The 21,886-nt window shown below is 39.7% G+C and overlaps 2 protein-coding genes across 2 annotated transcripts; one reads left to right on the top strand and one right to left on the bottom strand.

Moving 5' to 3' along the window:
- The first annotated feature begins 776 nt into the window (after positions 1–776).
- On the top strand, positions 777–3,198 carry LOC110895295 (transcription factor HHO6). Its single transcript, XM_022142581.2, has 5 exons — positions 777–1,168; positions 1,602–1,858; positions 1,970–2,363; positions 2,455–2,531; positions 2,617–3,198. Exons 1-5 carry the CDS (start codon positions 949–951, stop codon positions 2,866–2,868), a joined length of 1,200 nt encoding a protein of 399 aa, XP_021998273.1. The 5' UTR covers positions 777–948; the 3' UTR covers positions 2,869–3,198.
- Positions 3,199–16,662: 13,464 nt separating this feature from the next.
- On the bottom strand, positions 16,663–20,319 carry LOC110893084. The gene is made up of 2 exons (XM_022140204.1): positions 18,762–20,319; positions 16,663–18,563 (listed from the first exon to the last, which is right to left on the bottom strand). Exons 1-2 carry the CDS (start codon positions 20,317–20,319, stop codon positions 16,663–16,665), a joined length of 3,459 nt encoding a protein of 1,152 aa, XP_021995896.1.
- Between the last annotated feature and the right edge of the window lie 1,567 nt (positions 20,320–21,886).

Here is a 21,886-nt window from a genome sequence, read left to right as displayed (position 1 = left end):
TTATTTTTTTAACCTTTAGCTAAACCACACCAGGTTAGTTAACGGTTGGGCTAGTTAACTCTCCACTGCCTATGTGGCAGTGATGTGATGTCTTAACTAGCACCATTTAGCTAAACCAAACCACATACCCTAAGGGCAAATTCTAAATAATCAAATTCGTTGTTATTCGTATACAACTAACACCCCAGTCGCGTAAAACAACAAAACGCGGCGGAAACGTCGGGGAGTTACGTTATAACAAGAAGAGAGAAAACTATAAACTTAACCTAAGAAAGGTTTAAGGGTAGTTTAGAGAAAAGAGTTAATTACTGTTTTCGTCCTTGTGGTTTGTTAAAAATCACTATTTCAGTCCATTAGTTTAAATATTGTGATTTCATCCCCTGTGGTTTCACTTTCGTAACCATTTCAGTCTCTGTGGTTTCACTTTCGTAACCATTTCAATCCATTTATTCTGTAAGTACAGGGACTGAAATGGTTACGAGGTGGACTGAAATGGTTACGAAAGTGAAACCATAGGGACTGAAATCGCAATTTTTAATCTAATGAACTAAAATTGTAATTTTTAACAAACCACAGGGACGAAAACAGTAATTAAATCTTAGAGAAAACTATAAACTTAACCTAAGAAAGGTTTAAGGGGTAGTTTAGGTATTAAAGTGACAAATCACGAACCGGGTTCAATGAGTGGGTGTGAGCCAGTTTACGCGACGAGCCGAGGGTGTGACAGATAACCCCTCATCGCTTAATAGAATCTTGCATCTCTCTCTCTCTCTCTCTCTCTCTCTCTCTCTCTCTCTCTCTTCATCTCTCATTCTCTCTCTCTCCAGATTCCCATGTTCTTTCATCTGTATATGACATAATCACAACAACTATACATATAGATCCTTCACTCCCCACTCTTTCTCTTCGTACCATCAAATTCACGATCAAATCCAAACATTCACAGAGATGGGGAGCTTCAATCCGATTCCTGAGCTTACTTTGGATTTCAAACCCACTTTTATCCCCAAAACTATCGCTCAATTTCTTCGTCAAGTTTCCTCAATCGGTAGCGTGCCTGACAAGATATTGAAACTTGATGATTTTGTTACCCGATTAGAGTCCGAAATGCGGAAAATCGATGCCTTTAAACGTGAACTCCCCCTTTGCATGCTCCTTATTAATGATGGTTCGTTATTCTTCTTCAATTTATTCAGCTTTATTACACATAAAGTTTTGATTTTTTTTTTTTTTTTTTTGAGGTGGGTTTTTGTAAATGGGATGTGGGTTGTTGATGGTTTTGATGATAATGTATTGTGTAAAGTTTTATAATATTTGTACACCAACTGTTTGATGAATTGTCAAGGTGAGACTGTAGGTTTTAAAAAGGATGATTTTAAAGATGAATTTTGACTTTTTTTTAGGTTGGTTTTTGTAAATGGGAATTGGGTATTTGATGGGTTTGATGATAATGTATTGTGTATAATTTTATCATATATGTACACCAACTGTTTGATGAATTGCCTATGAGAGACTGTAGGTTTCAAAGGGGTGATTTTGGATATGTTTGTTAGTTGATTAGTGCTAGTGAAAATGATGTGTCTAACAGTGTGTTTCGGCAGCTATTATTGCATTAAAAGAGGAGGCAATGGTGTTCAGGAAATCATCTAGTGTTGAGCCAGTGCTTGAAGAATTTATACCACTTAAAAAGAGTTGTGATGAAGAGGTAGAAGTGGATTTGATCAGGGAAGAAAAGGGTGGAGGAGATAAGAAGAATTGGTTGAGCTCCACACAGCTTTGGAACACCAATGAAAACAGTCCAAACATGAATCAAATCCAAAGTCATAAACCAAATTCAACAGATAAAATAACCAAAAAGGTAAAAACTAAAAAGGGGTGCATCATCTTGTACCACCATTCACTATTTTCGTTATATTATAATCAAATAAGAAAAGTGTTTGTTAGATTTATATGATTAATATCCTTGTAGAGAGCTGTGGAAGAAGATGACCGAACGATCGACGGATCACATCGGTCATTCGGAAACCATCTTGGAAAAGCTTTTATCCCATTGAAGGGATGTTATGGATTTACAATGGTGGGAACACCAGGAGAGAAAGATAGGGAGGAATTACCAATTCCTGGGCTTTCTTTAATTACTCCCGGAATCGGAATCAAGAATTCCATGAGGGGAAACAATTTAGTTACTAAAACTAGTCCTGATGCCAAACTGACCCCTTGTTTTGCGACGAATGATCAATCGACCGGTGTCCCTCGTGGTCTCTCGCCTCAGCAGCAATCGTCTAGAAAACAAAGAAGATGTTGGTCCACTGAGTTGCATAGACGTTTCGTCAATGCCCTGCAGCAACTCGGAGGTTCACAAGGTTAGCCCTTAAAACTTCAACATCTTCTTATTTAATTTTTTGTCGGTTTTAAGCAAATAACTAATTTATGAATTGTTCGAATCGTTTGCAGCTGCTACCCCTAAACAGATTAGAGAACTTATGCAAGTTGACGGCCTTACCAATGATGAAGTAAAAAGCCATCTGCAAGTGAGTTTTACTGTTTTAGTGTTCGATTCGTATAAAGCTCTCAACTTCTATTCATATGTTATTTTGTTTCGCCTGTGAATTGTAGAAATACAGACTGCACACGCGAAGATTTCCATCTTCCAACACCTCAACCGTGAATCAAACTGGCGGTGTTTTGGGAGGAGGCACGTGGACCCTGCCCCAAGATCAGTTTGTTGAATCGTCGAAGCACGGTATTTCTCAGTCGAGTTCTCCTGATGGCCCGTTTCTTACCGGAACCACCACGACCACCGGTGGGGACAGCATGGATGATGGAGAAGATGCTAAATCTGAGAATTACTGCTGGAAAGGTGTATAAATTTTGATATAATTTTTTTTTCGAAAAATAATCGGTTAATTATATAGGTGAGTTTATATATAAAATAGACAACCTAAAAAAAAAATAACTTATACATAAAGATTGATGAAATTTTGCAGGATTAGTTTTCCTATTTTTTTTTTTTTTTTTTTTTTGGAACTTTTACAAATTTGAGTTGTTACAATTTTCTTGGATTCTTTGTCCAAGTAGCTTCATGTGAAGCACATCTGTATTTGAGATGAGAAACATGATCATTGAGGTATGCAGTATTTTATGCATATTATTCCCTTCATACTATCTTTATGAAATCTTGAATCTTTTTGCCCTTGAGATTTACTTTTTTTCTATTAACTTCTTTACTTTGGGATGGTAAAAAGTCTCCTTTATTTTGGGTTTAAATTCTAAATTTATGTCTGTGTAAGATTCCCTTTTGGCAAACACAAACAACAATACAAACCTATTTTATGTTTGTTTTCCTTTATAAATAAAAAACATGGAATTTGCAAACCATCCATTTTTTGTACTTTTCAAGATGCCTTTTTAGTTAGCACTCAACATTTATCATTAAATAGAATCTCTATCAATCACCATGTATGGTATAAACTCTTTTAAAATAAGATATTAATTTACACAATCATTTTCATTGTCATGTTAAATAAATGTATACAAAAATAAAAATAAATATATTTTGTACATAAAAACAATGTTGTAGAAGTCGCTAGACGCTCCTAACTCGATTGGATGGAGAGTTGCGAGTACCCAGCTTAGACGGTGAGTACTTGAAGAGTACTCAAACATAGTAAACTATAAAGAAAATTAATTATCAGGAGATATATATACATGTCATAGATTCATAATATATTCATAATACTCAAACATAGTAAATTATAAAGAAAATTAATTATCAGGAGATATATATACATGTCATAGATTCATAATATATTCATAATTTGCATAATTTATGTCAAAATAAGCATAATTTAAAATGATATGCTTAAAGTTCAATTTTGGGGAAGGTGGGCGTGAGTGTAGGTACTCGGTGGTAGACTAGTAGGGGTGAGCTACGATTCTCCAGACGTGAGTTGGTTGTTGTCGTCGATAATTTTGGAGATAATGTGAATCGGCGTTGCCAAGTTAGAGTTTTAGGATATTAGTTTTTTTTAAGTCAAACTTGGCCCAATGACCAAGTTGGTAGTCGCCTGATTCGGTCCCATTCCATTCGATTCCACTTGATTCCCCTGAGTTTGACTGATTCGGTCCCATTCCATTCGATTCCACTTGATTCCCCTGAGTTGGTGAAAATCGTTAAAAAGGACCCTCGATTCCTTGCTGTTCCTAGGCTGAGTCGGCCAAGTTTTACCAACACTGCGTAAAAATAAAATTAACAAGTTTTACTGATAGGGCCTCTCATAATATCAACATCAAATATTCATAAAAGAATATTTGGATTCGAAATGAATTAATACTTATATTAAATAATATGCCTTAATTGATAAACAAAAATATTTGGATTAGAAATGAATTAATACTTATATTAAATAATATGCCTTAATTGATAAACATAACATCAACATCAGTATTTCATAAAAGAATATTTGGATTAGAAATGAATTAATACTTATATTAAATAATATGCCTTAATTGATAAACAAAGAATATTTGGTTTAGAAATGAGTTAATACTTATATTAAATAATATGCCTTAATTGATAAACATAACATCAACATCAGTATTTATTAAAAAATATTTAAGTAAGAAATAAAGTAATTACTTATTGAATGTTTAAAATATATAAATTTAATTGAAAAACAACCTTATCTTTTGTCCTAATCCCGGAATCTATGCCTCAAAAATGCATAGAAAGTATTTGTTCAAAGATTTGATGAAATCAAGAATCTTTGAATTTGTTCAATTCAACCCTAAATATAAATATATTTGCTGTCAACTGAGTTATATCTTTTTCTTTGGGTTATCTATATTCCTCCTGTCTTGATTAAGTCAAATTAGATGATATGTTTATTCCTTTCTTTTTTGGTGATAAAAAGGTATATTAATTAAGGGAAAAAATCAAATAGGAAGTTAATTTTCGCTAGAAAGGATAGGAAGCCATAGGATTATGACATGTGGGAAATTTTAAAATAAAGAGAAAGGGTATTTTAGTCAATCTCATCATTTCTTTTTCCTTCTTCTCTCCGGTTACTTCAAAACCCACCATTTTCAAAACCCACCATTTTCAAAACCCACCATCTCCATCCTTTTCTTCACTTACTATCTCAATAATCACTACATTATAGTGTGATTTTCGTCATCAATCAATGATTCAACCATCCGATCAACGTGTTCTTCAGCTTTTTTCGAAGAAAACCCAGTTTAATTTCATTCAAAATCTCGTTTTTCTGATGATTTTGAAGATAATCACTTGATTTGTTCGATTCAATCGCTGATAAGTGTTTCTATCATTCAAATTTCGTCAATTGATGAAGAAACCGGCTTCGATTCATGTAAGAAATTCTTTAATTTCATTTTCACGATCTGGGTTTTTATTTAGTCATTGCGTTTTACGATCTTGGCGGGGGTCCGGGGGCGGCAGCCCCTGGTAGCACATTTTTATGTGCCCATTGCGTTTTAGAAATAAGAGAGTTTTATGTGTTTTCTGGCTATTGCGTTTTAGAAAAAACACATTTTTAAGTATCTTTAGTCATTGCGTTTTAGGTAAAACACATTTTTGAAGTGTTTTTAGTCATTGCGTTTTAGGTAAAACACATTTTTAGGTGTTTTCAGTCCATTGCGTTTTACAGAGAACACTTTCTTTTGTTTTTTTAGGTCATTGCGTTTTAGAAATGAGACATTTTTAAGTGTTTTCTGGCATTGCGTTTTACAAATAAAACATTTCTTTGTGTTTTCTGGCCATTGCGTTTTACAAATAAGACATTTCTTTGTGTTTGTTGTGCATTGCGTTTTAGGTAAAACACTTTTTTATGTGTTTTCAGTCCATTGCGTTTTAGAAATAAGACATTTCTTTGTGTTTTCTGGCCATTGCGTTTTACAAATAAGTCATTTATTTGTGTTTTTGGTGCATTGAGTTTTAGAAAAATGTCATCTTTTAGGTTTTTTTCATTGCGTTTTACGTAACTGGTGGTTTTTCTATTGCGTTTTACAGAACTGGGTTTAAATTTTTTTTTAAATATAGCAATAGTATACTCGTTTTAAAGATAAAAAAACGCTCGTTTTTTTGGTGCAACTTTTATAAAAAAATAATGTCGTATGAAAGAGTTATTAACGTTTAAAAAATGGGGGGGAATTGAAGGAGAGAGAAACTATTGGCTTGGATTGACTAGAATGCCATTGAACAAACTCACGCGCCTCTTTTCTTCCTTTCAATTTCCCTGATTTAATCTTAGCCCTTGATTAACTTAATGGATGATCAAGATCACTTCCTAACCTTCCTAGCCAAATAAACTTTCTATTGTATCTCCACCCATTAATTAAATACCATTATATCAAATTACCATAAACTTCTTGCCATGTGAATATCATACACAAAAATCATAATGATTTTTGATATAATAAAAATGTCACTCAAACTTTTTTTAACGGCTAATTTCTTTGTAACCCATGTCATAGGTGGAACTTGATCTTAACCTAATACATTCTTCTTTTTAACCCAGGTGTTTATAGGCTTTGACTTTGTCTTTGCTAACAAACCATCACTCTATTGGTATAAATGTCAATCAACTTATATTATTTGTTTCATTAAAATCATTAAAATACTAAAACTGTTTTATAGGCTATTAAATCACGAATCTAATTTGTTTATATCAAAACCGCGAAGATAGACTGTTATTGGTTATTTGCTCTATTGGGTGGTGGGGGGTTTAGGTTTGGGGTGGTGATGTAGTGGGTTTAATTTTAGGTTATTGTACACTTGTCACTCTATAAATCCTTCTTACACTTCTTACAATTAGGAGCCTTTGTAGAATAACTTGACCCTTTAATTATATATTATGTTTATTTATGTATTATTCATATAATAAAAGATAGCTACATTCAAGTGCGTTATACAATAGCTTTAATATTTAAACAGATTTTTTTTTTTGAAAGGAAAACTTCATTAAAACACAAAACTCGCAAAGTCCTCAAAGCAAGGACTTACGAGAGAACAAACGAGAAAACTGTCACACCCCCAAATTCCACCTGCGGATAACATCCGCTTCGAGGGCGTGACTGACCAGGATCCAGCCACCAATTATACTGAGCATTTAATTAATAGTAGAAATATTTAATATCCGAAGTAATTAGCAACATTAGAGTTTAGGTTCGGTAATTAGTTTAATCAAAACAGCGGAAGCATAAACCAGAATAGTTTTAAAGGCAGTTCATTGTTCAAAACAGTTATCCCAACACACGGGTTTGACGAACACTACACATCCCCAAGCAGCAGCTCCTGAATCATTGGTTACCTGCAAAGCATGCAGTAAGGAGTCAACAATAATGCTGAGTGAGTTCACTAGTTGTCCAGTTTTAATTACCAAAAAAAAACTTGTTTCACCGGTTAATTTACCCGTTTATACATGCCCTGGGGAGCTACCCCAAAAAGTTAGCGACTAAACTGTTTTTCCAATACCGAACACTAAGTAACCGTTGCGTATCCGCAGGATGCCCCGATGTCAATGTTCTATCATCATTGACGGATGCCTGAGTACATTAGTTCACGACCGATCCCAAACCAGGGCACGGTGTGAGGCTGGTAAACACCTAAATAGCGCTATCAACTAATAACCCGTTCGCCTGGCCCCGGCGACTAATCGGTATTATGTAGTAGGGACTTGAGTGATAGAGTTTCGTTTAGTGCCGTTAGTTGCAATCCGTATAAACAGTAATTAACCAAAAGGTTTCCCAATACCAGGGAAAGAAAAGTAGTTTTGTTCCCAATAACCAGGGAAGGAAAAGCAGTTTTGTTCCCAATAACCAGGGAAGGAAAAGTAGTTTTGTTCCCAATAACCAGGGAAGGAAAAGTAGTTTTGTTCCCAATAATCAGGGAAGGAAAAGTAGTTTTGTTCCCAATAACCAGGGAAGGTATGTAAATGGTATCCCCTTTTACCAGGGGATAGGGTTGTTTTAGTCTCGTGTCCCAAACCACCGGGACGCATGCTTTTAAGTTGTGAACTCACCTTGGGTTGCTCGGTAGATTTAGGTTACTTGTCAAACACGCTGGTCACCACGTCCTAACATGGTTACCGGTATAGGTCAGGTTTGGTGCACAAGCAATCACGTAAAAAACTATACACATAACTGGCACGTAACATGCAAAACAATACAAACAGTCATGGGGTTATTGGGCCGGCCCTAACATTCACACATTCAAACAGAACACAGTGACACATAGTCCATTTAACAGATAGCCCATGATACACATAATGGCCCAATAACCAAAGTGAGCAGCCCACTCGCAACCTGATGGTCTCGAGTCGTAACCAGGAGATCTCGGTTTGTCACGTTATGGTTGCGAGTCGCAACCGTGCGGTCTCGAGTCATCATGCTGTGGTTGCGAGTCGCAACCGTCGTAGTCTCGAGTCGCAATCATGAGGTTTCGAGTTGTCATGATTGCGAGTCGCAACTATGTGGTCTCGAGTTGTCTTGCCTTGGTTGCGAGTCGCAACGACGCAGTTGCGAGTCGTAAGCTGTCCCTTTCACGTACACGTGATGATGCAGATGCAACAGTCCGAAATTGTACCATGTATTCAGACCCAGATTAGGAAACTACCAATAAGGTTTCTACAAACACTTTTCCTAATCTGCCTATAATAAAATTTGGATCAAACTTTGCCATTTTAAATCTTCAAACCATCTTCAACTAGTTCATCAAATGTTCATAGTTTCTAGGGTTTTCATGCTTAAACAAAACCATACCTTTTGAACCGAAAATCACAAATTACAACAAGATTGTCATGCAAGAACTAGAAACATGTATTTTGTAGCCGAAACTTATGTTTAACAACATCATTTTTGCAAGAAACTTTAAAGCATAGTATAGTTGGCTATGAACACTTGTAAACTACCATTATCAAGTCATTTTAAACATGTTATCATATATTTCCAATCTTTACAAAACCACCTAATGATCATACATAAACCTACTAACCAAACATTTTTCTAGTTCATACACATATCATTCAAGCAAGAATACAAGGCATATATTACACACTAACCGGTTAAGAAGAAGGAGAAGGAGTCGAAACAAAGGAAAGGAACCGAGAAGATGGAATGTCCGAGTGATAGTCTTGACCGAGTTTCTTGTCCGGGATCCTTGCTTGAACCGAAAATTGGAAGGGATTGGGGTGTGTTGTTGAGGGTTTCTAGTTGAGAGAAAAAATAGTAGAAGTGTGTTTGTGTGTTGTGTATGAAATGAGGGAAAGTGGGGAAAGGTGGGGTATATATACCAAGGGATGTTTCGGGTTGGGCTTGGGGTTTCGGCCCAAACCGGTCACGGCCCAAAGGCCCACTCGCAACCGCCCGGTTGCGAGTCATGGTCTCGACTCACGTACATTTATATATAATACGTACATTCAACACACATTAAGCAAACAAAGATCACGTTTTCATTTAATAATAATTATATACACACAAAATATTACAAGGTGATCGTTCGGAAAAACCTCGAGTGTCACATTATCCCCAAGTTTTAAGAACTTTCGTCCCGAAAGTTAAGGCAGTCACTGTCAAGCTAGTGTGTTTCAACGGGGTGTCACATCATCCCCCCGTTAGTTTGGAATTTCGTCCCGAAATTCGGTTGTAGCTTCAGTGCTGGGGTTTTCGTTTGGGAATAACTGGGGATACTTAGACTTCATCTGGTCTTCCCGCTCCCAGGTAAACTCTGGGCCGCGCCGTGAGTTCCAACGAACTCGAACAAGAGGTTTTCTAGTGCTCTTGAGGACCTTAACATCCCGGTCCGTGATTTCGACAGGTTCTTCGACGAATTTCAACTGTTCGTCGATCGTGAGTTCCTTCAGAGGAACTACGTGCGTCTCATCTGACAGACACTTCTTCAGATTCGACACATGGAAAACGTTGTGAACTGCACCGAGTTCTGCTGGTAAGTTCAGTCTGTAGGCCACCTTGCCTATTTCTCAAGGATTTCGAAAGGTCCAACGTACCGTGGGTTGAGTTTGCCTCGTTTACCAAAACGAACCACACCCTTCCGGGGTGAAACTTTGAGTGATACCCGCTCCCCATCCTGGAGCTCAAGTGGTTTCCTGCCTTTATCGGCGTAGGCCTTCTGACGGTCACGAGCGGCCGCCATGCGTTGTCGTATTTGAGCAATCCGCTCAGTAGTGTCTACCACATGTTCTGGACCAGTGATTTGACTATCCCCCACCTCTGCCCAACAAAGAGGTGACCGGCATTTACGTCCGTACAATGCCTCAAACGGAGCAGCTTTAATGCTGGTGTGGTAGCTGTTATTATACGAGAATTCCACGAGTGGCAGATGCCTTTCCCAGCGGTTGCCCAAGTTGTTTACACAAGCGCGAAGCATGTCTTCTAATGTTTGAATAGTGCGTTCGGACTGCCCGTCCGTCTGTGGGTGATACGCTGTGCTCATATCTAAACATGAGCCAAAAGACTTGTGCATTGCTTGCCACAGTTCCGAAGTAAAACGTGCATCTTGATCAGAGATGATAGAGGTGGGCACCCCGTGCCTCGAAACAACTTCCTTGAGGTATATCTTCGCCAGAGTGGAGAATTTATCTGTTGTCTTTGATTGCCAAGAAGTGTGCGGATTTCGTGAGTCGATCCACGATCACCCAGATAGTATCGTTTCCGCGCTGTGATCTAGGTAGGCCAGTAACGAAATCCATGGAAATTTGCTCCCATTTCCATTGTGGTATCTCTGGTTGTTGGAGTAGGCCTGAGGGTTTCTGATATTCCGTCTTGACTTGCGCACAAGTCAAACACTTGCTGACGTAAGTTGCTATGTGGGCCTTCATGCTAGGCCACCAATACGTAGTCTTAATATCGTGGTACATCTTGTCCGAACCCGGGTGTACTGAGTAGCGAGATTTGTGCGCTTCATCCATCGCAAGTTCTCGTAAGTCGCCATAGAGTGGGACCCAAATGCGTCCTGTTACATAATAAGCACCGTCTTCCTTCTGTTCTAAGCGTTGCCTTGACCCGCGTAGGGCTTCAGCTCTAACGTTCTCTGGTTTCAGTGCTTCTATCTGAGTAGCTCGTATTTGCGAAGGTAGACTAGAATGGATCGTGAGTTGTAAAGCTCTTACGCGCTTAGGCGTAGTGCCCTTCCGACTGAGGGCGTCTGCCATTACATTGGCCTTGCCCGGGTGATACCTGATAGAGCACTCGTAATCATTTAGCAGTCCGACCCATCGTCGCTGTCGCATATTCAGTTCCTTCTGCTTGAATATGTGTTCTAAACTTCTGTGGTCGGTGTAGGTGGCGCACTTGGTTCCGTATAGGAAATGCCGTCATAACTTAAGTGCGAAGATCACTGCTCCCAGTTCCAAATCAAGCGTTGTGTAGTTCCTTTCGTGCGTCCTAAGTTGTCGAGAGGCGTAAGCAATAACCTTCTCGCGTTGCATCCGTGTGTAACTGGGATCCTGATTCGAAGCATCATGGTATACCGCTAGATCACCCGTACCCTAGGGTGAAGATGATGCTCAGTGCATTACAAAGTTGGGATTCGAAAGCTGAAAAGACGTCCTCCTGTCTTGGTCTTTCACGAACACAACACCCTGCTGTGCCAACGAGACTTAAGCTGTGCGACCTTCGAAAATCTTGTGATTAAGCTGCGATAGTATCTAGTGGGACCAAGAAACTCCTGTATCCTCGAAGGGATCTTTGATGTTGATCAGTTCCTAACAAAATGGATCTTAGCGAGATCCATGTGTATTCCCACTTCGTTGTTTGATAAAAAGAAAATGTGTACTTCCCGAATCCTGAAGTCATACTTAGGTAGACTTCGCACGTAGACGCTCCTCCCCTAGAAGCTCTACAATGGAATACAAGTGTTGTTCAAGGTGCCCCTTTCTCCTAGAAGTGATTCAAAACGTACTAGATAAGCACAGTTGCAGTGTGATCCATAAAGCAGCTGGTGGGTTGTTCACCCCAAAAGGTCATGGAATAATTCATCCGGTGTCTCCTGGAAATGGCCTTATTGCGTTCACTATGCCGTTTTAGGAACATCCTCCCTTTGGACTTCCATCTGATGTTAGTTCGTTCGCTACTCAATCTTCACATAGGAGCATGACCCATGTAACTGGTTAACAGGTTGTCAATACAGGATCGAGACAAACGGTTATGGGCTGTCACCTTGATGAGTTCTTAATAGTCAGTATACACACGAAAAGGCCCATCTTCCCTAAGATAAATGGGGCTCCCCCAAAGCGAAGAACTAGGCCCAACAAAACTCCTGTCCAACGGTTCCTATAGTTGCTTTGATAGTTCTTGCGACCTTCCGGGTGCAAAATGGTAAAAGTACAAGTAATCAGGGCTGCCTCAGACGTGAGATCAAACTGAGATTCCGCCTAACAAATTTTCGGAAGAAAAACTGAATGTTCCTCGGATAGCACGCCGAGAGAAACAACGAACAACTGGTGGATCCTCGATCCACTTTTCCTTAGCCTTAACATCCGTAGCGGTTGCTAACACAGCGGAGTAATCCCTCTGTAGACACTTCTGGCCTTCACAGCTGAAATGGCGCTAACTATTGAACTACTCTGATGCTTTAGAACAAATGCCGATTCTCCACACAAAGTTTTCTCCTCACTGGGTATATTCGCGTGATCCCTGGGTAACCAATTCACACTAACTACTGCGTTGTAACCATCGAGTGTGGTAGAAGGAAGGTCGACATCGGACACTCGTCCCACAAGGTCGTGTTTACATCCTAACGAACTTTTGAGATTCTATTTGACTTGCCATCAGTCGATTCCACATCTGGTTCGGTTTCAAGAAGTATCAGGGTCAAGCAGAATAGAGATGAAGCAAACAACTACCCATACAAGCTACCATGTTGCTACTATGCCTGGCGTTGCCTGCGCCAATCCTAAATGCCCTTCCACGAGCATCATTTCCAATGTTGTTGTTACGGTTGCGAGGATTCCCATTACTATCATCATTCCCCTGGTTGTTGACCTTGATGTTGTCGCGACTGTTGTTTCTGATGTCGTTGCTTGAAATGGTGCGCTACGATCCTTCACTGACAAGTCCATCCTGTCACGTTTCCGTGCCGCGTCCCAAGGTGTACTTATTGAGCTGGCCGTTACGCATTTCCGCACCATTGTCAATTGTCATCGCTTATGGCCCGACTGATTCGTAAGAGCTGGCTCCTATGAGCCGCTGACTAGGGTTAAGGGTTCGATTGGAGTCAATTCGCTGATGCTCGTTGTCGGTGACTAGGGTCGTTCAAATGCTGAAGCCAGTAAGGTACTACGTCTACCCTCTTGACTGAGTAATACACGGTATGTTGAGATAGTGTTGCAGAAGTGATCGCACTTCGGGATTTAAGACGTCAACACGTTAAGTTGAAGAAAGGTGAGAAGGATATAGACCAATCATTGTCGTTTCAACATCCATCCCGGGGATGTTCGTACAAGCACCTAATGTTCTACACAGTTCGCTAGGCGTTCATATGGGTGTTCAGGTAATACTCGATAGCATCGAGGTTCGAAAGGGGTGCAGTGAGAAGTGAAAAGATCGCGTTCGAGTAGGAGACAATCACTGCTACGGCTCCTATGGACTGTTGTGTTTCTCATCATACAAATAACGAAACGGAACCCCTTTTTCACTTGTTAAGCCTCACTGGGACTCACATCCACCCCACTATATTATTATGTGTGCACCCACAATAATATTGTGATTTGCATGTTCATCTCAGCTCCTCTTAACTCATGTCAAATGGTTCCCCACACTCGAGTAGATTTCAAGGAGTATCAAGTAGTGTAAGTCATGGAGGTTTAGGGAATTACCACCCTATCAATCACATGATACGAGAAAGTGTACATGAATTCATATTGGTGTGCTAACGTGCAATCACATGCAATATCGTATGTGGGCGTTCACTAGTTAGGCATACTAGTACGTATAGCGAAACAGGAAACATAAAGTAAGCAAACAAGTAAACACTGGTCCGAGCTATGAGGTCAAAAGTGTTGAGCCTTGTACTTGGAGTGTAGTGTCGTCACGAGTCACGGGTTATAGTCTGGTTTTCTCCAAAAAGATTTTCCCCTTTTTAAAACCAAGTTCACTATAACCAATGGCTCTGATACCAATCTGTCACACCCCCAAATTCCACCTGCGGATAACATCCGCTTCGAGGGCGTGACTGACCAGGATCCAGCCACCAATTATACTGAGCATTTAATTAATAGTAGAAATATTTAATATCCGAAGTAATTAGCAACATTAGAGTTTAGGTTCGGTAATTAGTTTAATCAAAACAGCGGAAGCATAAACCAGAATAGTTTTAAAGGCAGTTCATTGTTCAAAACAGTTATCCCAACACACGGGTTTGACGAACACTACACATCCCCAAGCAGCAGCTCCTGAATCATTGGTTACCTGCAAAGCATGCAGTAAGGAGTCAACAATAATGCTGAGTGAGTTCACTAGTTGTCCAGTTTTAATTACCAAAAAAAAACTTGTTTCACCGGTTAATTTACCCGTTTATACATGCCCTGGGGAGCTACCCCAAAAAGTTAGCGACTAAACTGTTTTTCCAATACCGAACACTAAGTAACCGTTGCGTATCCGCAGGATGCCCCGATGTCAATGTTCTATCATCATTGACGGATGCCTGAGTACATTAGTTCACGACCGATCCCAAACCAGGGCACGGTGTGAGGCTGGTAAACACCTAAATAGCGCTATCAACTAATAACCCGTTCGCCTGGCCCCGGCGACTAATCGGTATTATGTAGTAGGGACTTGAGTGATAGAGTTTCGTTTAGTGCCGTTAGTTGCAATCCGTATAAACAGTAATTAACCAAAAGGTTTCCCAATACCAGGGAAAGAAAAGTAGTTTTGTTCCCAATAACCAGGGAAGGAAAAGCAGTTTTGTTCCCAATAACCAGGGAAGGAAAAGTAGTTTTGTTCCCAATAACCAGGGAAGGAAAAGTAGTTTTGTTCCCAATAATCAGGGAAGGAAAAGTAGTTTTGTTCCCAATAACCAGGGAAGGTATGTAAATGGTATCCCCTTTTACCAGGGGATAGGGTTGTTTTAGTCTCGTGTCCCAAACCACCGGGACGCATGCTTTTAAGTTGTGAACTCACCTTGGGTTGCTCGGTAGATTTAGGTTACTTGTCAAACACGCTGGTCACCACGTCCTAACATGGTTACCGGTATAGGTCAGGTTTGGTGCACAAGCAATCACGTAAAAAACTATACACATAACTGGCACGTAACATGCAAAACAATACAAACAGTCATGGGGTTATTGGGCCGGCCCTAACATTCACACATTCAAACAGAACACAGTGACACATAGTCCATTTAACAGATAGCCCATGATACACATAATGGCCCAATAACCAAAGTGAGCAGCCCACTCGCAACCTGATGGTCTCGAGTCGTAACCAGGAGATCTCGGTTTGTCACGTTATGGTTGCGAGTCGCAACCGTGCGGTCTCGAGTCATCATGCTGTGGTTGCGAGTCGCAACCGTCGTAGTCTCGAGTCGCAATCATGAGGTTTCGAGTTGTCATGCTATGATTGCGAGTCGCAACTATGTGGTCTCGAGTTGTCTTGCCTTGGTTGCGAGTCGCAACGACGCAGTTGCGAGTCGTAAGCTGTCCCTTTCACGTACACGTGATGATGCAGATGCAACAGTCCGAAATTGTACCATGTATTCAGACCCAGATTAGGAAACTACCAATAAGGTTTCTACAAACACTTTTCCTAATCTGCCTATAATAAAATTTGGATCAAACTTTGCCATTTTAAATCTTCAAACCATCTTCAACTAGTTCATCAAATGTTCATAGTTTCTAGGGTTTTCATGCTTAAACAAAACCATACCTTTTGAACCGAAAATCACAAATTACAACAAGATTGTCATGCAAGAACTAGAAACATGTATTTTGTAGCCGAAACTTATGTTTAACAACATCATTTTTGCAAGAAACTTTAAAGCATAGTATAGTTGGCTATGAACACTTGTAAACTACCATTATCAAGTCATTTTAAACATGTTATCATATATTTCCAATCTTTACAAAACCACCTAATGATCATACATAAACCTACTAACCAAACATTTTTCTAGTTCATACACATATCATTCAAGCAAGAATACAAGGCATATATTACACACTAACCGGTTAAGAAGAAGGAGAAGGAGTCGAAACAAAGGAAAGGAACCGAGAAGATGGAATGTCCGAGTGATAGTCTTGACCGAGTTTCTTGTCCGGGATCCTTGCTTGAACCGAAAATTGGAAGGGATTGGGGTGTGTTGTTGAGGGTTTCTAGTTGAGAGAAAAAATAGTAGAAGTGTGTTTGTGTGTTGTGTATGAAATGAGGGAAAGTGGGGAAAGGTGGGGTATATATACCAAGGGATGTTTCGGGTTGGGCTTGGGGTTTCGGCCCAAACCGGTCACGGCCCAAAGGCCCACTCGCAACCGCCCGGTTGCGAGTCATGGTCTCGACTCACGTACATTTATATATAATACGTACATTCAACACACATTAAGCAAACAAAGATCACGTTTTCATTTAATAATAATTATATACACACAAAATATTACAAGGTGATCGTTCGGAAAAACCTCGAGTGTCACAAAAACATCAACCCAAAGGGCAAATACACCAAGTTTTCCAATCTATATCTTTCCATCTAGTCCTATTTCGTAACAAAAAATAAGCCGTAGATTTAATATTCTCCACAATCTGAATAGGACTCCGCTTCTTGTCGTTGAAAATCCGGTCATTGCGCTCAATCCACAAAACCCACATAAAAGTGTAGACTATACCCCTTAAGATGTGCTTATTATCTTTGGACATAGACGTCGATTCCGGCACACGAATAAGATCCGTAACATCAAAAATAAAGGTATGATTCAAGCGACACCACAGTTCGATTCGAAACCACACCTCGTGGGAGAAAATACACCCTGTGAAAAGGTGTAAGGTCGTCTCCAAATCACTATGACACAACGAACAAGCGGTATCGAGAATACTGACTCCACGTTTGATAAGCTCTACAACGGTAGGAATCCGATTAAACAAAACTCTCCAAACCAAAATTTTGCACTTGAGTGGCGTCCAATCCTTCCATTTAACCATCGACCTGCAAGTACCCGTAGTGTCATTTGACATCAATCTTTTAGCCGAAGAAACCTTGAACAGCCCATCCTTCGTATCCTTCCATTTCCAATTGTCAACTCCACCCTGCCACTCTAGATTATGAACATCATTAAGAAGTTGAAACAATTCCGAAACCTCCTCATGAGAGGAAGGCGTTGATTTCCAGTCCCAAGTCATAGTCTTGAAGCCGTCCACACAATGCATCCGATCCGCAACCTTAATCCATTTATCCTTTTCAAGTCTAAAAAGGTTAGGGTAAATAATACGAAGCGGAGCATCCCGCAACCAAACATCTCCCCAAAAATAAATCGATCGACCATCTCCAAGGTTTCCAACAAAAAAAGAGTGAAGGGGCATACCATTAGCAACTTTGATATCGCCCACTTTAACTATATATTTCCAACAACCACTCGACGACGCATTACAAGGTAACATAGCCCAAGGTCTACTCGAACCATGGCACCCCATAATAACCTTCTTCCACAAGCAACTATCTTCGGTTTTGAATCTCCAAGTCCATTTTAACAATAAAGCATCGTTCACCTCTTGTAACTTAGAAATACCCAAACCTCCTTGATTTTTTGGTAACGTGACAATCTCCCAAGCAACCCAAGATATTTTCTTCTCAACATAAGAATCGGCCCAAAGGAATCGCCTCATACACATCTCAATAGAGTCAATCACGGCTTTAGGGGCCTTATACAAGGAAAAATAATACACGGGAAGGCTTTCAAGAACCGATTTAATAAGAGTTAAACGACCCCCTATCGATAAATGTTTAGCTTTCCAGGAAGCTAAACGTCCTTTGATGACATCAACAACCGGCTCCCAATTAATAATACGCGTCATCTTAGCCCCGACTTTGATTCCAAGGTAAGTGAAGGGAAAATCTCCACGCTTACAACCTAAGACTTCCATCATATTGTCCACCTCCAAGTCATCCGTACAAACACCATAAATATTTGATTTATGGAGATTTATCCGGAGACCCGAGCATAAATAGAAAATGCGAAGGACCCGGGCAATGCTCTTAATATTCTCGCACGTCCATTCCCCCAAAATGAGAGCATCGTCCGCATACAAAAGATGCGTCAAATCCGTTCCGTCTTCAGAAAAATTAATACCTTTAAAAACGCCAATATCCTTGGCTTTGTTAAGGATCCAAGAAAGAGCTTCCATAACTATCAAGAATAAAAAAGGCGACAGTGGATCGCCTTGCCGAAGACCCTTCTCGCACCGGAAGTCAAAAGTAGGAGAACCATTAACCAGTACCGCGGCTCTTGAGGAGAGACAAATACCTTTAATCCAGTCGCACCATCTCTTGGGAAAACCCATTTGAGACATAACAGAGAGCAAAAAATTCCAGTTGACATTATCGTAGGCTTTTTCAAAATCAATTTTTAACAAGAAAGATTTCTTTTTGTTTTTCTTCAACCAAGCCAGAATCTCATTCACCACAAGGGGCCCATCAAGAATAAAGCGGTCAGGCAAAAAAGCCGATTGAGCCTCAGAAATCACCTGACCCATTACCCTTTTGATACGATTAGCTAGAATTTTGGAAATAACTTTACTAATCATACCAATAAGAGTAATAGGCCTATAGTCTTTAAGCCCCATAGGAGATTTAACCTTTGGAATCAAGGTAATAAAGGAGGACCCGCAACCAGAATTAATAATACCTGAACCGTGAAATTCTGTCATAATCTTGTGAAAATCCTCCTCGAACAAGCACCAAAAGCGCTTGAGAAACCGAAAGTTGAAACCGTCGGGTCCTGGCGCCTTATTAGAACCACACTCAAAAACCGCATCTTTAATCTCTTGTTTTGAAAAAGAATCAACCAAGAAAATACGCCCCTGCTCATCGATAGTCTTTATACCCGAACAACACAAGGCCGGCCGAACTGAAATCGTCTCTTTAAAATGGCTTCTAAAAAAGCGGAAAACCTCTTTCTTTACAAGCGTTGGTTTTGTAACCCACTCGCCGTTAATCATTAAACCCGGGATAGAGTTACGCGCCTTTCTACCGTTGACCACGCAATGGAAAAAACTAGAATTTTCGTCTCCCAAGGAGGCCCATTTGACACGCGACTTTTGTCTAAGATCACGCGCCTTATGGCCCTCTATATTTTCCAGCGCGACCTTACATTCTGACCATATCCACAAATCAGTTTCATCCAAATCTTGATTCTCCATCTGCCTCTCAATCTCTTCTTTCTCTAATCTGAGCCGAGCCTCCTCAGAATGTTCCGAAATGCTATAGGCATGGTACCAATCTTTCAATCTACCACGCAAACATCCAAGTTTTCTCAACAGGTTCAAATCGGCTGGGCCATGGTTAAACCAATTTTCACAAACCGAATTAACCACTTCTATACAACCGGGTCGATCAAGCCACGAATCAAATAACCTGAAAGGCTTAGGGCCGAAGTTTAAGTCTTCAACAGTGAAAAGGATAGGAGAATGATCCGAAAAGTTCCTATCCAAAGCCCGGACACACGCATTAGGCCACTTATTAAAGACGTTTTCGCAAACCAAAAATCTATCGATTCTACTCCATGTACAAACCCCTCTTCTATGAGACATATAAGTATACCTCATCCCTTTCTGGTTATATTCATGCAGACCCGAATTGTCTATAAAATCGTTGAAATCCCGGGTGCAAACTGGATCAAAATTTGAATTTTTTCTCTCAACCCGATCACGCACCGCGTTAAAATCACCAAAAATAATCCACCAGCCTTGATTCGATCGGATAAGATTATCAATTCTAGACCATAATTGCCTTTTCTCAATATTCTGTTGGGGAGCATAAACATTCAATACATTAACACGAACCGCTCCTCCCAAAAACGTACCCGCAACATGAAGAAAATTACAGTCCTTAGAAACCTTATCTTTAACGAACAATTTAGGATCCCATATACTCACTAAACCTCCTGAATTACCATTCGCGTTCACTACCTCGAACTCAAAACCTGAGCCTCCCCAATAATTAGAGACCACAGCCGAATGTACATTACAAGCCATAGACTCTTGCAAGCCAATAAAGGAAACACCAAAGTCGTTTTTAATTTTCCTAATCCAACCCGGTTTACCACAACCCCCTATCCCTCGAATATTAATCGAGAGACAATTCATTTTTTCACCCCTTGTAACCCTTCTTGGACGATCGAATTCTGAACTAAAACAAATGACTCTGAAAAATTGGCACCCAACTTTTTCCCCAATTCGATGGTAGCTTCTACTTCACAGGCAAAAGGAGGTATAACATTCTCTTCCAATACGCTTAAGAAAGTGTTACCTGTCATGTGATCCTTACGATTAACTTCATAAGGGTTGGAGTTCAAGTCAATCTCACGAGAAATAACAGTATCCACACTCTCAGCTTCTTGAGCATCGTCTTGGCCAATAGAATCTTCGTGAACAGCAGCAAAATTACCATCCTGGCCCAAAATCTCTTCCAGATTATTACTTTTATCCAGGCCCAGTAGTGGGTCCAAACCAAATAAGTCTTCATCACCTTTGGGCTTTTTCCCCACTCTAGTTTTTTCCAAACTACTAGAATAGGCTGGATTACCTCGGCCCATTAAATCCAAACCTTTTTTTTTTCTTTTGTTTAATACGTGTGTTTCCAGCTCCAAGTCAGCCTCCGCATTTAAACCAGATTCAAAATCGAAAAGGTTGCCAGGGATAAATTCCTCATTTTCTGGAAACTCCTCCACATTTATTGGAGAGTTATTGTCAACATTAATGTCATTAGAAGTTTCCAAAGTTGGCACCTCCTTGCCTGTTACCGAATCATCCTTGCCGGATTCCGAGTTGATTTCCGGCGTCTTCATTAGATTGGCATCATCATCTAAATCCTCATGATTATTCTCGGCGTCTTCCATGTCACCGTCCTCCGGTACCGGCGATTTCTCAGGAACCTTGTAAAACTCGGGAACCCAAACCCCGGCTTCTTCCGAAACCCAAATACGATATTTCTTATCCTTCCAAGACAACGTAACCTCTTCATCAATCCTCTTCCCGTCTCCGACAAGGACTCCGATAACTATATTATAATTGACAATTTTTTTTATTATAACTATATTAGATCTTGGTTATGGTTATATATGTCAAACTAGATGACACGATTATTTAATTCTTAAGATAACCAGGAATGCAGTAGTAATGTTATATACCCCTATAGCAATAGTAATGTGATAAAGGAAATCACTTTTATTGTAAGACGTTGCACAACATAATTTATTGATGTGTCTCCTCTCCTTTTATGTATGTATCACCCATTAATATTTAGACTATCCATAGTGGTAAGAGTTTTAGGCGTGTGTTTGCCCAATAATACCATAAAACGTCCGCACACCACATCCGGGGCGTTTTTTGTCCAAAAAATGTGCCTGGTACACCACATGTTAATTCATGCCCAAAGAAGGAGCATTAGTTTCAAGTCCCACTATATATGGTCTTATTATACTACTCATAAATAGACACTTTTCTTGATTTCGTGTCATGTATCACCTTTTAGTTGTGTAACTTTTAATTCTCTTTCTTTTAATGATAAATAAAGTTGACAACTTGACATCATGTTTTAATTACAAGTTTCATGATTTTATCTTAAACTTTATTGCCTTTTATTTTGCTGATAAAAAAAATTGGTTGCTGAAATAAAAAGTTCTTTAATTTAAAATGCCACAAGTGAGATTTC

Source organism: Helianthus annuus, chromosome 12 (assembly GCF_002127325.2).
Source record: "Helianthus annuus cultivar XRQ/B chromosome 12, HanXRQr2.0-SUNRISE, whole genome shotgun sequence".
Lineage (NCBI taxonomy): Eukaryota > Viridiplantae > Streptophyta > Magnoliopsida > Asterales > Asteraceae > Helianthus > Helianthus annuus.
Note: the sequence above shows the minus strand (reverse complement) of the source record. Positions and strands in the feature narration are given on the sequence as shown.

Excerpts from the sequence above, each read along its gene's own strand:
- LOC110895295 (XM_022142581.2), top strand. The coding sequence starts at position 949 with ATGGGGAGCTTCAATCCGATTCCTGAGCTTACTTTGGATTTCAAACCC. Across the intron at positions 1,859-1,969 it reads CAGATAAAATAACCAAAAAG|AGAGCTGTGGAAGAAGATGA; the intron begins GTAAAAACTAAA and ends ATATCCTTGTAG. Across the intron at positions 2,364-2,454 it reads GCAACTCGGAGGTTCACAAG|CTGCTACCCCTAAACAGATT; the intron begins GTTAGCCCTTAA and ends AATCGTTTGCAG.
- LOC110893084 (XM_022140204.1), bottom strand. The coding sequence starts at position 20,319 with ATGAATTGTCTCTCGATTAATATTCGAGGGATAGGGGGTTGTGGTAAA. Across the intron at positions 18,564-18,761 it reads TAGGCCTATTACTCTTATTG|CCTACGATAATGTCAACTGG; the intron begins GTATGATTAGTA and ends ATTTTGAAAAAG.